The sequence below is a fragment of the Ixodes scapularis genome, unplaced genomic scaffold (genome assembly GCF_016920785.2).
Source record: "Ixodes scapularis isolate PalLabHiFi unplaced genomic scaffold, ASM1692078v2 PGA_scaffold12__126_contigs__length_90152505, whole genome shotgun sequence".
NCBI classification, from domain to species: domain Eukaryota; kingdom Metazoa; phylum Arthropoda; class Arachnida; order Ixodida; family Ixodidae; genus Ixodes; species Ixodes scapularis.
The window spans coordinates 26,342,154-26,355,906 of NW_024609838.1; the positions used below are offsets into that span (position 1 = coordinate 26,342,154).

A 13,753-nucleotide genomic window follows, 5' to 3' on the forward strand; every position below is an offset into this window, starting at 1 on the left:
GCACAAATTATTACCATAGCAAAACGGGTAAACTAAAATGATTCAAAACGGTACTGAACCAGGAAAAAAAGAAAAAAAAAAAAAAAGCTAGATTTGAAATGGCTCCAGACACTGGCCTGACAATTCACAAAATTGCAATGCTTCCAACCTTCATACTTTGTGACCCGCAAACGATACCTCTCAAGCAAAGACACATTGCCACTGCCACATTCGTGTTGTCGCCATGTCACGCACTCGGATCTAAGGTATGACAAAACCGCAGTAAAAGGGTCATGCGAAAACCCTAACAGCTAGGGAATTCTTAGCAGTTTTAAAACAGAATTCATTCCAATGAAGGCCACAGGAATTGACGTTGCAAGCTTGCGTCAGAACAACTATGACGCAGCTCGAATCGACGAAGGATCACACACAGTTAACATGGAGGCCCTTGTATTTATATCAAGGTAGCAAGAAGACAAAAGTAGAAACAGGTGCAGAACACTGACAATGAGGTGGCATCATTCTTTTTACATACGACTTTGAAAGGCAAGGCTTAACCAACGAGGCGGTAGGAGATGTATCTTCCTGCCGTTTCACTGGGTCGGATGATTTTCACCACCTGGCAAAAAAAACAAAAACACTTGAACATGTGCCACAACAGCAACATGCGCGCACATAAATCGACTGCGCACACACCTAAGCTTATGAAACGCCACTGCATGTCAGACTGCATTGAGATCCCGCCCACACCAGCAGATGCAGGATGTGACAATGTTCCTTTGCTGAGACCGACAGCATGTAATCGTCAGCATTGTAAAATGATCGCCAAATGTGCGTGAGGTGGTCGGTTTTAGCTTGTGAAAATTCAGGGTGCAGTTCTCTTCCTGTAAAAAAATGAGGCCGACAAACTTGCCAGAGTCAAAGACGGACTTTGCAGATGACCGGGTTAGTGATGGTTGTAACTCGTAGCACCACCTCCACGTAGATGCAGCGAGCATACAACAGTGTGTGTCGTCTGCTCACTGTACCAATACAAGCTTGCACTGACGTTACTTGGTCAGACGTAATGGGGGAAAGGGCACGTGAGAGCGTAGCTTCCACTGCATTAACGAGGCACTTCTGGCCACCAGAAGAAAGGGCGGACTGACTTCATGCAATGATGGAAGCGACATTTGACGTTTTGGAGCAGGTTCTGTAGCAGGCAAAATATTGGTTTGGAGCAGCTACTGTCGCTTTTGGAGCAGATGCCAACGTCTGTTAGCATCTCTTTTGTAAAAAAAAAAAAAAAAAAATTTGTCTGCATCGTTAAACGAGTTTATATTTAAAAATGGCTGAGGATTTATCTTTGATACTGGAGCATATTACTTGTTACCCTTTGTAATAAGAACAAATAGGGTGCAAAAGGTACACAGAGCTTCCTTTTTAGAAATAAGGCTCTGGTCAGAGTAGCTTCCATTTACAATGGATACTAAACAAATTGATGGGAAATGAATCACACCAGTTTGGGTAAAGCCTCCCTCCGCTCCCACTTTTACACTAGATAATTTATTTAGCCTGTATGTATGATTTCTGCAAAATTCCACCAATGTCACTACTGTGTGGTGCACATTAAAGACCCCAGGCTAGCGGTTGTACCGCACTGGCTAAATTGCTCATCTACAGCCGAGACACCGGACACCCACTGAGGCAGAGTAACTTCCGGCGGTATAAACATACAACAATTTGCTTTGATTTGCCACCAACATCCAACACAATCGCTAACACGTCTATCAGTAAAATGCGCCTACCAAATTCTGTCGTAACCAAAACTCAAGACTTGAATATTTTAAACTGGAAAAAAACCACCCACAAATATCATGAAAACCTACTCTTGCACTTACATTCATTCAAATCGAGCACAGCATATTTCTTTTTCTTTCTTTCTCGACGCAGCAATTGAAAACGAGATCATATAATCGAGACCAAAAAATGTGGACCTGCAATAGTACTGAGCATGATTTACATGCATATCTTGCTAAACCAGACCAGACGCTCACCCACGCTGGCCGCTACTCCTAGCACTCCGGTGCAAGGCAGTGAAGCTCGACGCGCTTGGGCTGGGGAGAGGCGCCACGGAAGCATACGGCAGACGTAATCAAGTGATCTCACCAGGAGTACAAGAGCCTGGTTCTGTCTTATCGCAGTAGCCGCCACCCTACTCTTTTGCAATGTTTTCTCGCGACTTTTGGCTCCTCACATCGCTGACATAGTCTGAAAGTTTGGAGGATGTCGGCGATCGAGCCGCCAGCGCATTAACCGGGCAGCGCAGTGGACGAGCAATGTTAATTTCACCATAATTTAAAGTGCAGCCGACGCTATGAGCCAATGGGATCAACCAAAGAACGTCAAAGAGCGACAGAGAGACATTCGACCATCTTCATGTAATTGTTTTTTCATCGATTAAACCAATCAAATGCAGCGAATATCCCGTGACTTGCGCTTTTACTATGCGTGTTCGTGATGTATGAGTTTGAGCCTCCGACTGTGCTCTGACCTAAGATGAAGCAACGTATACAGTGAGTAGAGACGCAGCAAAATACATATCCCTACCGTTTTCTTTTTTCTTTCTTCCTACTTCTTTGTTGAATATTAGGGTCAACCAATAAAAAAAATATATATACATTTTTTTTGTTCTGCCCATTTCGGCGCAGGTGTGGCACAATTTGGCGCAAGATGTAGCAGACGTTCGCTCACGGCGCAATTCGGCACAAATGGCGCAGCACTTCCATCACTGCTTCATGTGTAGGCTACGTATCGGGAGATGGTGCTACAAGTTACAACCGTTGCTAACTCAATCGTCTGCAACGTCCGCCATTGACCTTGGCAAGTTTGTTGGACACAATTTTTTACTTTTTACAGGAAGAGAACTATGCCTTGAAATTTCACAATGTAAAACGCACCACTTCAATGCAGACTCGGTGCAATTTCGAGCTTTCCGTGCGCAGGCAGATTTTTCTGGCTCTCTTTACAACGTAGGATTAACTGTAGGCACCCCATGCATTGAGAGTTGACTTCGAATGGAGTTGACCAGAAAGGCTCCATATACTAAGCAGACAATGAAAGTCTCCTGCCTTGCTTAAAGGGAAATAAAAAGGCATCACTTTCTACAGGTTGTTTCCGAGCGCTAGTTGGGTGCAAAATTTTCTATAAATAAACCAACAAACGTGTGCATTGAAACTTTTCGTTTCAATACACTCAAAATTAGTGAGTGTAGGTTTCATGGAAAAAGAAATTGAAGCCTAAAAAGAACTAGTTTTCTATATGCAAGAAGGAAAACGGCAAGAACTGCCTGGTTCGCACTGCAACTCACAGGTGGCACCACCCACGCCCGGATCTACTGGATCTGCTTTCAGGTTTAAATGCCTCACCTAAAGACACCTTCTTGAAAAGTTTCCTTGAACTCAATTCATTGGTTTATTTATATGAATTTTTGTTATGCCCAAATAACGCTCTGAAATACCCTGTACACTATAGTAACACCTGCATAATTTTTTTTTTGTGCTTTATTTGGGAAATGATCTCTGTAGCACATTGCTTTATAATGCATATTCCTTATGTCATACAGTACCACATCTGAAAAGTCTCTTTTTCATCATGTGAAAATCCTCTCTTGGAGGACTTCATTGACATTCACTGACACATTCCGCAAGATGGCTGCTGCATACTTCCACCGCTAGACATAGACTCAATAATGGAGTCTAGGGTATTTCACAAAACAAAATAAACTTTCCAATTTCGAAGCTAAGCTCGGGCTTAGTCCCCGAAGCTACCCTGCCTTTTCCTTCGCCCTGGGACCACAGTTAGCCGCACAAATAAGGAATGCATCCGCATGGCCGCCTTGGCAGCGACAAGCGTCTCCACGAAAACAACAGTGGTCTCACCTGTCCTCTCTTCAGGCCAAAGTACCGCGCCACAGGATCGCAGGCTTGGATCTTCATCAGGTGGTTCTCCTTCAGCTTGCTGGTTACCAGTCGGTCAAGGTCGTCTTTCACTGATGCAAACCAAAAGTTCAATGCAAACAAACCAATCTTGCCGGACACAGCATAGAACTTGGCAGAAACACGAGTTGCTTCGGTTCAGGCGGTTTGTGTATTCGGGTGGGCAACACGGGAGTCGACATCAGGGCTATGTGGCGCAAGCTACCGCCCGTTATGAACGGTACAGACGTTAGCATCCATCCGGTGCCCGTTCGTCCGAGAACTTAGAGGGCTACAGGATAAACAATGTTTTTCCTTTCTATTTCAAAGATATTCTTTCAGGAACGCTGACAGTGGTTCCTGAAAGACTCCGCTGTCGCTCGTTTTCCTATAGTGATGACTTTGCAATAGCAAGCAGTGGGTGTATGTACGCCCAAGATCCAGCTTGATTGACGTACGTTAGAACACAGCTGCCTGGCATGGCACCCGCAGGAGCACAGAAGGCGAAACTAAGAGGCAGTCTCCACTTTCCTAGCCAACTAATGTCCAGTGTGAAACAGCGCGATCCTTACAATGGCGCTATCTCCATTCTACCTTACGATGAGCAGAAGACAATGCTACGAGCCATTAAAGCCAATCCAATGCTGCGTTAGTGTCACACGACCTTTGGGAGGAGCACATAGTCACATTGCGATACTTTTGCGGCACTGGATTGATTGGAATGGCTTGTAGTGTCCGTTGCAATCCCTTGTAAGGTGAAGTAAAGTACAAGTGAAAACTGCATTTATTAATGAGCCATTTTGAAAAAACAAATTCTTGTATAGTAAGCATCTCTAGATGAACCACACGGCATAAAATAAAAACTTTTAAACATGTATAATCCGAGGGCTATAATCCGGAAAATAAGCCATCTTGATATTAATTTACAAAATTGCCCTAGATACAAGTATGTTTACTTCAAAGGTATTCTTTTCCTTTCATAAATGGTTTTCAGATGAAATACCAGATTAGAAACCAATTTTGTAACAATTATGATGCAGCTTATTTCGACATTATACCTGGAAAAAATTGCGAGGGACACTGAGATACCTCCCCCGGTAAACTCATTTGACGAATATAATATGCAAAACCTAAATCATACTGAGTTTGTAATTACATTTCAAAGCCTCGGACATTTGGAAACAATGTGCATTGGCTTTGTAGACAGCACCTGTTCGAGTTCAGTCCAAGAAATGAGCTTTGTAAACGGTCTTGGATGGCAGTGCATACCGGCCTCTCTTTACTGGGTTTGCTCACCCTAGCCAAAATGCTTTATACAAAGACACTTCCTCCCACAATAATAAAAATTGCGTTTTTGAAAAAAAAAAAAAAATCTTTTGACAGCAAAAAGTTGTCAATTTAGATTTATCAGAAAAACTAAGAATTTCAAGGTCAAAATGGCCTCACAAAAACAATACCACTTTTCCATGGAAATTGCTGCTTCAAGATGAGAAAAAAAGGAAGAAAGCTTCCCAGAGACTGCTTTTAGCAGTTTACCGATTTTTAAAAGCTGATGTATCGTAACGAAAATACCCCTTTTTGCAAGTTTCGTCGGGTGGCCGTTAGCGTCAACGTTGTAAATGTTTCGCGCGACTAAAACGGTTCTCAATGTTTTTGATGCGTTTGAGCCTGTACATCGTTTCTTTTTATTGGAAGCTTTGTGGGGAATGCAGCAGAGCTGAATTTTAGGCAATAAAAATTATACAAAAACATAATCCGATTAAACGAGAACTCCAAAAAGCACCCTACAAATTTTGATAAATATAAGCTAAGAATACACGGAACCCTACGTACAGTGAAATACAGCGGAAACGCCCACTACGTACAAGCGCCCGCTATTAACATTTTCCAAACTTGGGAACTCTGCAAATTATACGTCGAGTGCCCGATTTGGTCGGACAGGCGCCCATGTCTTGATTAACTGAGGTTTCAGTGAAGGCGAGGTGGGTACTGCCCCGGTGCGTTACGGTATATGTCGTACCAACGGCACCTGGACTGTCACTCCCTAAGATGCTTTAGATGAAACATTTGTGTTGGGAAAGGTCAGGACCGCAGTGTCTCGAAAACTCAAGATCGAGGAACAAGGGTATTTTCAACGATGGTTTTGGACCTCCTTGTGTGTCGTCCCCATTTTTTTTGTTCCTCAGTCCTGTGTTTTCAAGATGATGAAAGTTCATCAGCTCACCTCCATGATCTCCGTTATTTCGAACTGAGCCCTTCTTTTACTCGAGACTTCAGAAAAGATTTTGGAAGAGTGTCAGCGGGAAAGCAAACTTGTTGCAGTTATAGAAGTTACTCAATATTTTACCCAAGTTAAAGAGACAGCTACTAAAAAATAAAAGTACCTAGGTTTGTACCTGAGACACACAAAAAGTACCTACAGTATAGACCACTTACAACGTAACCGCTTATAGTGCAGGACCAGGTATAACGCGGCTTTTTTAAACCACCGGTTCGCCTCCCATAGAACTCCATGTAATTACATACCGCTTAAAATGGAGGCGTGCGAAGGGAAATACCGGTTATAGTGCGGTTTTCGGAACAGCCCGGCAACCGCGCCGACTGACCGACGCAGAGAGCACGCTTCCCTGTGCGACACTAGATAACGGCGCGAGCCGCAAGCGGCACTCGCGGGGCAAGGAGGTTGCTCGAAGAAGCGGGGAGAAGCGAAGAGAGAGGCTTCAGTTGCCATAGCGACGGAGGGACGCACGCACGTGTCGTTCACGTGCGTGCGTCCCTCCGCTGCGCTGGTTGGAGACAACCGCAACGACAGACCAATCGCAGGTCGAGGAGAAGTGTTTGCGCGTGTTGCATGCCGGTCGCAGGCTGGCTTCTTCTATCCGCAAACATGGCGACTCGATAACCTCGGGCGCGCGAGCCGCTCGTTAACAAATTGCTACCACGATTGACACCTCAATCGCAGCGCAAGATTAAGGGAACAAAATCCCATCTGGCCACAATTTTTTATCATTCCGGCCCAATTTTTATTTATTTATTTTATTTATTTATCTATTATTCTGGTTCGGTCCTAATTCAGCTTAACATTAGGTTTGTACAGCGGGGCTCCTTGGTGGTGCTTGGCATTGGTGTATTTTGTGACGGCCCACTACAAGGAAGATTTAAAGAAGACTCTGACTCAAGATTTAAAGAAGACTCTGACTCAACTTCTACGAGGAAGAAATGCGCTTCACCGGCCGCTCTGCTCGGCCGGGGGGGGGGGGGGAGGCTTCTTCGTGCGGCTTGCGTGGCGTGGCGGCGCGATTTTGCGGCGCGACACTGGGGCAACCACCCTTCTCCTACCTCTATCTTTCACTCCCCCTCCCCCACCCCAAAACAAAGGTGACATATTGAGCTTCCGGCTCAGCAACACTTCCTTCGATTTCCTTGCTCTCAAGACTCTGACTGACTGATGTCGGTTGTGATCGTCGACGTAGACAGCGTGGTAGCTCATTGTTCCGCGTAAAAGCGCTATCCTTGACAGTGAATTTTCGTTGTGTGTCGCTATGATAACCCAGCACATACTAGAAGGGAAGATCCATTTACTCGTGCGGCGATGTTGTGGCGGCATTCTCAAGACGGCAGAAACGCCCGTGTCGTCGTGTTTGTTTACTTTGACTACAGTGCTGCTTTCTAAGCATTTGTGTTTTCGAACATTGCCCGGATTTCTTATTCGGAGCATTTCATGCCTGTGCTCAAGTTGAAGGTATTACTGGCGCATACCGTATAAAGGATGCGAATTTTCACGCGTTTTCATCGCCGGAGAAAAGTGATTAGGGTTAGCAACCTTGAACGCTTGCAACGTCCGTCCGCAACCCGCGACGCCGTTAAAAGGCTGCGCCAGGCGAAAGTCACTCATTTCTTTCAAAATGTGTGACACACTTGAGAGAGAAGTGTACTAGTCTGGTGAAATAAAGACTTTCCTCAAACTAAGCTTTATTTTTCATCTAACATAAAATAAATTCTTTTACAAAGGTAAGTTGTCTGATGGCATGCATTTTGGCCTGAAAAATTGATGTTTTGGTTATAGCGCGGTACCGCTTATAGTTCGCGACTCCCGCAACATACGTTATATGCGGTCTACACTGTAGTGACCAATTTGCAGTACCTTGTACCAAGGTACTTTACAGCCATGCTTGTCACCATGGCGACAAAGCACCATCCGGAGCTAGCAAGAGTTGATGCCAGTTGTCGAGCTCAATGCATTGCGCCGCAAACCAGACAAACTTTAGTGAGGGCTGCTGAAATTGGGTATGTGTTTAGGCACTTTTGCTACGCTTTTGAATGGGAGGAATGTGAACAAAAACAGCTTGAAATAAAGACATATTACTGAAGTCTGGTTTTCACCATACCTAATGTTTTGGCAAGCTTTACACAAAAATCTATACTTTTTTTTTGGGGGGAAGGGGGATTTTGCAGTAACCACTTTTTATTGTAACACGGTGCTAAGCTATCAACATGCCGCCCAGGCATCTAGTCAAGTGATGACGATGATAGACAACTTTCACATCTATGAGGCTAAAGCAGCAGAAAGGCTCCACATACAATGAATGAGAAAATATGTTTTCTGGGCTAGTCCCCTCCCAACCATACAAGATGGTCGAAGTCCACACATACAGTGAAACCCGTTTAGAACGAACCCTCGTACAGCGAATTATTGCCGATATTGAACTCCCCCCCCCCCCCCCTGGGAAGGCTTCCAAAAACGCTCAAACAATCATCTTCTAGCCTGTCCCTTCCCCCAAAAAAGAAGTAGGAATAAAAAGAAAATTCCAAAAGCTCAAGTTGCAAACAAAATTGAACGAAGAGAAGCGATTCAGAAGGGGAGAAAGCTAAAAAAATACACTCTGCACGCACGCACAGAAAAAAAATAACTTTTCATTATAAAGTGTTTGCCCACGAAGAGAAGTGATTCAAAAGGGGAGACAAGCTAAAAAAAACAAGCTCTGTACACATGCAAAAAAAGAACAAACAAACTTTCCAGTTCGTTGTGAAGAAGAAGTGAAGAGATGAGAAAGAGAAGCTTTCGCCTTACAACAAACACATTGTGGAAGTTCGTTGTAAATGGTGTTTGCTATATCAAACTACTTGCTATATCGAACTGGTCGTAGCGTCTCTTGCTGTTCGTTATAAACGGGTTTGACTGTAGTACGGGTCATGCAGGAGACTCGGCAGCTACTATCTACTCGCTCACATCTTCAGGGGAAAGAGTGGTCTTGGAGCTTTTTTTCTTATTTTATGACCAAACCCAATGAAACTGCACAAGGTTGTTCAGATTTTTGTGCTGATTTGATAAATTCTGTCATTTTCTCAGTCAGTAGAATTGTCCTCAGGGTAATTAAAACTCGCCTGCCTTTGTTCAGAAGAACAATAGGGAAAAAAACTGCTCAACGAAATACCCTTAACTCATGGCTAGATATTACATGTAGAAAATACAATGTTAGAAGTACTTTTAAGATAAACCTATTATTAGTGATTTTACCACACAATGAAGTTCAATGCTCAATGCATGGCTAACAAGTAATTAAAAAGATCAAATAGAATATTTTCTAGACTTACGATTAAAAAAATCTGCTGTCAAAATTGCATGCTTCACACATTTAGCTACACATTTCAGGAAAGGTTATTTTTCTATATGCTCTTAATTCTGAGATATCCCTCCTGCAAATTTCAATGCGTCCAAAAATTGTGTTTTGTAAAAACAGTGTTTTAGAGTCAACTTCTACGAGCATTCAACTCACATGAACATTATAAATTGATTTATAGCTAATATTCAACCTCGAAATTAGAAGCCTGGTAGGTTCAGAACAACAGCTATAGAGGTCAACGTCGTCGTTTTCAAAAGAATGCAGTTTTATGAAATTTTTGGCTCAAAAGCCACACTCACAATTTACACAAAAGCCACTATCACAATTTCTTGACTATGACCATGAATAGTTTTTTTACAATAACTTAAAAGAATAGGCAATCTGGGAGATTTAGATGTAGGAAGTTATTTACTGCTTGCACATTCTAAAACAAACAAATTGCATCTTGATCAGCCGTCTCAGAATTTCATTAAAACAAACATAAAGATTTCTTTACTGTAACAAATGTAAAACATGCTACTTGTTGGCCACAAGAGTAAGATGACAAAGTGTCATCAAATACCAAAAATGCGAGCTACGCTGCGTGAATCAACATATGTCATGTAAACCAGCTTATAAAAAAAAGGAGATCAAAGACGTTTACAATTTTCTGTAATGCCAAATTGGAGTGCAGCTCTTAAGGAGGAGGAGGGGAGGGTATGCCCCCCTCCCCCTCTTCTCCTGCTACCCTCCCGTTTAGCGGAAAATTTTCTGCTAAATTGAGCGGTAACATTTCCCAACTAAATTTAGCAGGGAAACTTTTCAGCTAAACTGACATGGGACATAACGTGTGAGACTACACATCAATTTCACATGTGACCTCACGTCACGTGATGCCATTACGGGCAACGCCTTGCAAAATTTAGCAGAAAAATTTCCCGCCAAATTTCGCAAAACATTTTACCACCAAATTTAGTGGGCAATTTTTACCTTTGAGACGTCACATACGTCCCCTAATGCAACGCGCGGTTACGCTGACGGCGACGCCGCTTAACCTTGAGACGGGCGCCTAAGAGCTGTGCCTTTAAAAATGAAAAGGATACTATCTTGCAAGCAGTTCTGCCTTCTCCTCTGGTGTCAGCACCACGTGTTCAGGCACGAGCTGTAAGACAAATTGAAACCGTGAAGCAGACGAAGACATAATTGGTCTAGCATCGCAGTGATACTATTGTCATAGCATCACAGAAAGTTAAAGTAAAATTTAAAAGGGATAGGAGTAAACGTTTTAGGCTAGGCAGTGCAAGTTATTGCCCATTTTAAAGAGTGTAGCCAATACCTTCCATTTGGCCCTCCAGTAAAAGACAAAAATAAAGTCCAATACAGACATACAAATGGAAAATAAGCTCATTAACGAGTCTCAGTCCTAACAATGAGAGGGTAATAATTGAAATTCCCATGTTCACACTTCCATGCTTTTGTGACTTTGGATCAGATAGTTATGAAGCATTTCGTCGCAAGAGCTACAAATTTTGTTACCCCTTGAAAAGGCCTATACTTATATTTCACTGCATTTATAGCAGATAACTAGCGAACTCAGACACTGGCTAATTCTCCCGGTTGCCGTCTTGAGCATCTCGTTTAACTGTTTCATCAAAGCTAAGCTTTGGCCCAGAAAAACTTAGAAGGAACTGTAAACACCTTAATGTTCGCATGGTGACCTAATTTTTGCGACTTTCTCAACTTGAAAAGTATCGCAGAAAATGTACCATGCAAACATAATGCCATACGATAAAGACTACAAAGCATACCATTCTCTATCACGAAATATTCCCGAACCTCACACTTCCCAAAAGTGACAAAATATCCAGCCCACGAAAATTAAGTTGTTTACCAACAAAAACCGGATATAGTCACGTCTGACCATCCCACATCAAAGACAAACTAAATACACTTTCTCTTAGTCGCCCTTTTTCAATTCTAATAGACGACGTCGAAAGGTAGCCCAATCTGCTATGCCTCAAATATCACGGCAACAAAACAAGAACGAAGGTAGGATTAAATTTTACGCATGTACAGCCAGAGTAAAATATGGATCACCGCGAATCATTGGGACGAATTAAACGCCCCTGCCAAAGGAAAAAGAATGAGTATACCTCATGCTCTGTGATGTTGATGAGCAATTCCGACTCGAGGAAGTGTTCAAGGATGTACTTTGGTGCCATGTCACCAAGAGCCTGGGTAGAGCGTAATGAGAATTCGTGAAAAAAATAAAGAGACTGGGAAACCTAGTAATAGACGTCCGCATTAGGCGAAACAATACCTGTTTAGCAGACGGAGTCATGCCCTGCTGTACGACAATGATGGCTCGGGTAATGTTCTCCTCTTGCATGCGCTGGCAGTATGTCTTGATGGTCTTGATGCCGATCTTCGGTTCGTCCGGGAAAAACACGAACATCTGATCTGCACAGACACAAAGAAGTGAATCAAAATTTTAAAAAACAAATGCACTATTTGACGCTTGCAAGCTCCGTATGCGCTGCACATCAAGGCTTTATCAAGAATTTTTGTTCGGCTAGTATAGTATGCTGGTATCTGATCACGATTAAAGTCCCTTGATTAACGCTTTCCTAAGCGACAGTGATTGATGCGCCGACGTGCTCTCCCATTGGTCGGTGCCCACATTCCGTTTCCGGTTAGAAAGAACATGGCAAATTTGACCCGACCTCACTCTCAAGTAACGGTTTGGTATCTCGGCGTTCGGAAACCTATCTGCGTCCGCCATTGGTCCATCTGGATTGTCAAGTGACATGACCCGCCAGAGTAACTTGGAAGATTTCGAACACAGCCATGGTGGGCGAATTGGGAAATACATGGCGGACCTCACACTAGTAGAAGACACGAGCGAGAGGAGGAGGGCAGGGGAGGACTTGTCGCTACCTCACATAGTGTTATCTAGGGACATTAACCAACTAGTTGAAAGTAGCGCTTGTCTGCATCCTGTTCTTTGTGTTTGTCCGTGTTGGTTCCCTTAGCATCAAAGTTTTATACTGGGCATTCTGCAGCTAAGAATTGGCACGTTGTAGTGGCCCTTTTAAAGTTAGAAATACAATATGGTGAAAGTGGGGCACATGTCGCCTTCCATAACGCTTGCTGATGCCCGAAACAACGAAGTGTCTAGCGTTACGTCCGACGTAACCCAAGTTACGTCCAAATCTCCGCCTTCCCTAGGTTCACGGGGGAGAGAGAGGACGGCGGGGGGAGGGTTAGGTATACGCGTTTCAGTGCTCCGTCCGGACGTAACGCTAGCCACAGCGCCGAAACAAAGCTTGTCCATTGGTTGATTGTTGCCATAAAAATAACAGCTGAAAGAAACGTGCAATTCTGATAACGCACCTCCATGAACAATTTGCATTCAGCTTCGAAAACATTCACTGCCAGCGCCTAGCTTCTTTCTACAGTAATAAACGAATGCTCAGACCCACAGGTAGTTAATGAATGCTCGAACAGACCCAGGGATCTGGGTGCAACTTTTCCTCTGGCCGTTTTATCATTCATGGGATATGTTCAGGTGGTCTTACCTGTCGGATCGTCGTTGTGGGCCACAAGTACAATGAGATCGCTCCTGGCTGGTCTTCTCTCGCTGTAAGTGAAATGCTGTTAAGTGTCTACCCAAAGATCCCCAAGAGAAATGCATGATGACATGGGACGGTACCTCGGCTTATCGCCGAACTGTTGCTTGAATTGATCTTGCGTTTGATCCAACTCGTCTTGCGTGACCAAGTAGCCTCTGTCGTGGCATAACTAAAAGAACACAACGAAGAAATTGCTGTAACCGAAATAAAGAGCACCGAAACAACGAACACCCTTGCCAAGATCCCAATTTGGCAGCCATGTTTGCCCAGTACCGGCGATGTAACGGGCAAAAGAAGGTCCGCTGTCGAGGAGAGACAACAAACGTAGGGTACCTGCATGATAGTTTTGCGAATCCTCCATAACTTGTAGGTTTCCGCTTCGTCGTCCATGATTTTGCACCTTTAAAATAGCGTCGATTAAAAATATTGTCAACAAGAGCACATGCACCACCGAAACTCACACGCCGCAACGAAATAAATGCGACTTGCAACACCAGTGGCGCCGCCGGTTGTCGAGTAGGCCAACTACTGTACGCTGTTTTCTGATTTAAAGTATCAATGATGTTTTGAAACAAAAATTATT

General features: G+C 43.6%; 1 protein-coding gene across 1 annotated transcript; it reads right to left on the reverse strand.

Moving 5' to 3' along the window:
• Positions 1-412: 412 nt before the first annotated feature.
• LOC8036373 (DNA-directed RNA polymerases I, II, and III subunit RPABC1) lies at positions 413-13,667 on the reverse strand. The gene is made up of 8 exons (XM_002411789.5): positions 13,504-13,667; positions 13,251-13,339; positions 13,117-13,178; positions 11,859-11,998; positions 11,692-11,772; positions 10,642-10,700; positions 3,900-3,978; positions 413-598 (listed from the first exon to the last, which is right to left on the reverse strand). Exons 1-8 carry the CDS (start codon positions 13,558-13,560, stop codon positions 533-535), a joined length of 633 nt encoding a protein of 210 aa, XP_002411834.2. The 5' UTR covers positions 13,561-13,667; the 3' UTR covers positions 413-532.
• Between the last annotated feature and the right edge of the window lie 86 nt (positions 13,668-13,753).

Coding starts and splice junctions, on each gene's coding strand:
- LOC8036373 (XM_002411789.5), bottom strand. CDS start 13,560: ATGGACGACGAAGCGGAAACCTACAAGTTATGGAGGATTCGCAAAACT. Junction 13,340..13,503: donor TTCGCAAAACTATCATGCAG/GTACCCTACGTT, acceptor GTGTTCTTTTAG/TTATGCCACGACAGAGGCTA. Junction 11,773..11,858: donor TGACTCCGTCTGCTAAACAG/GTATTGTTTCGC, acceptor CGCTCTACCCAG/GCTCTTGGTGACATGGCACC.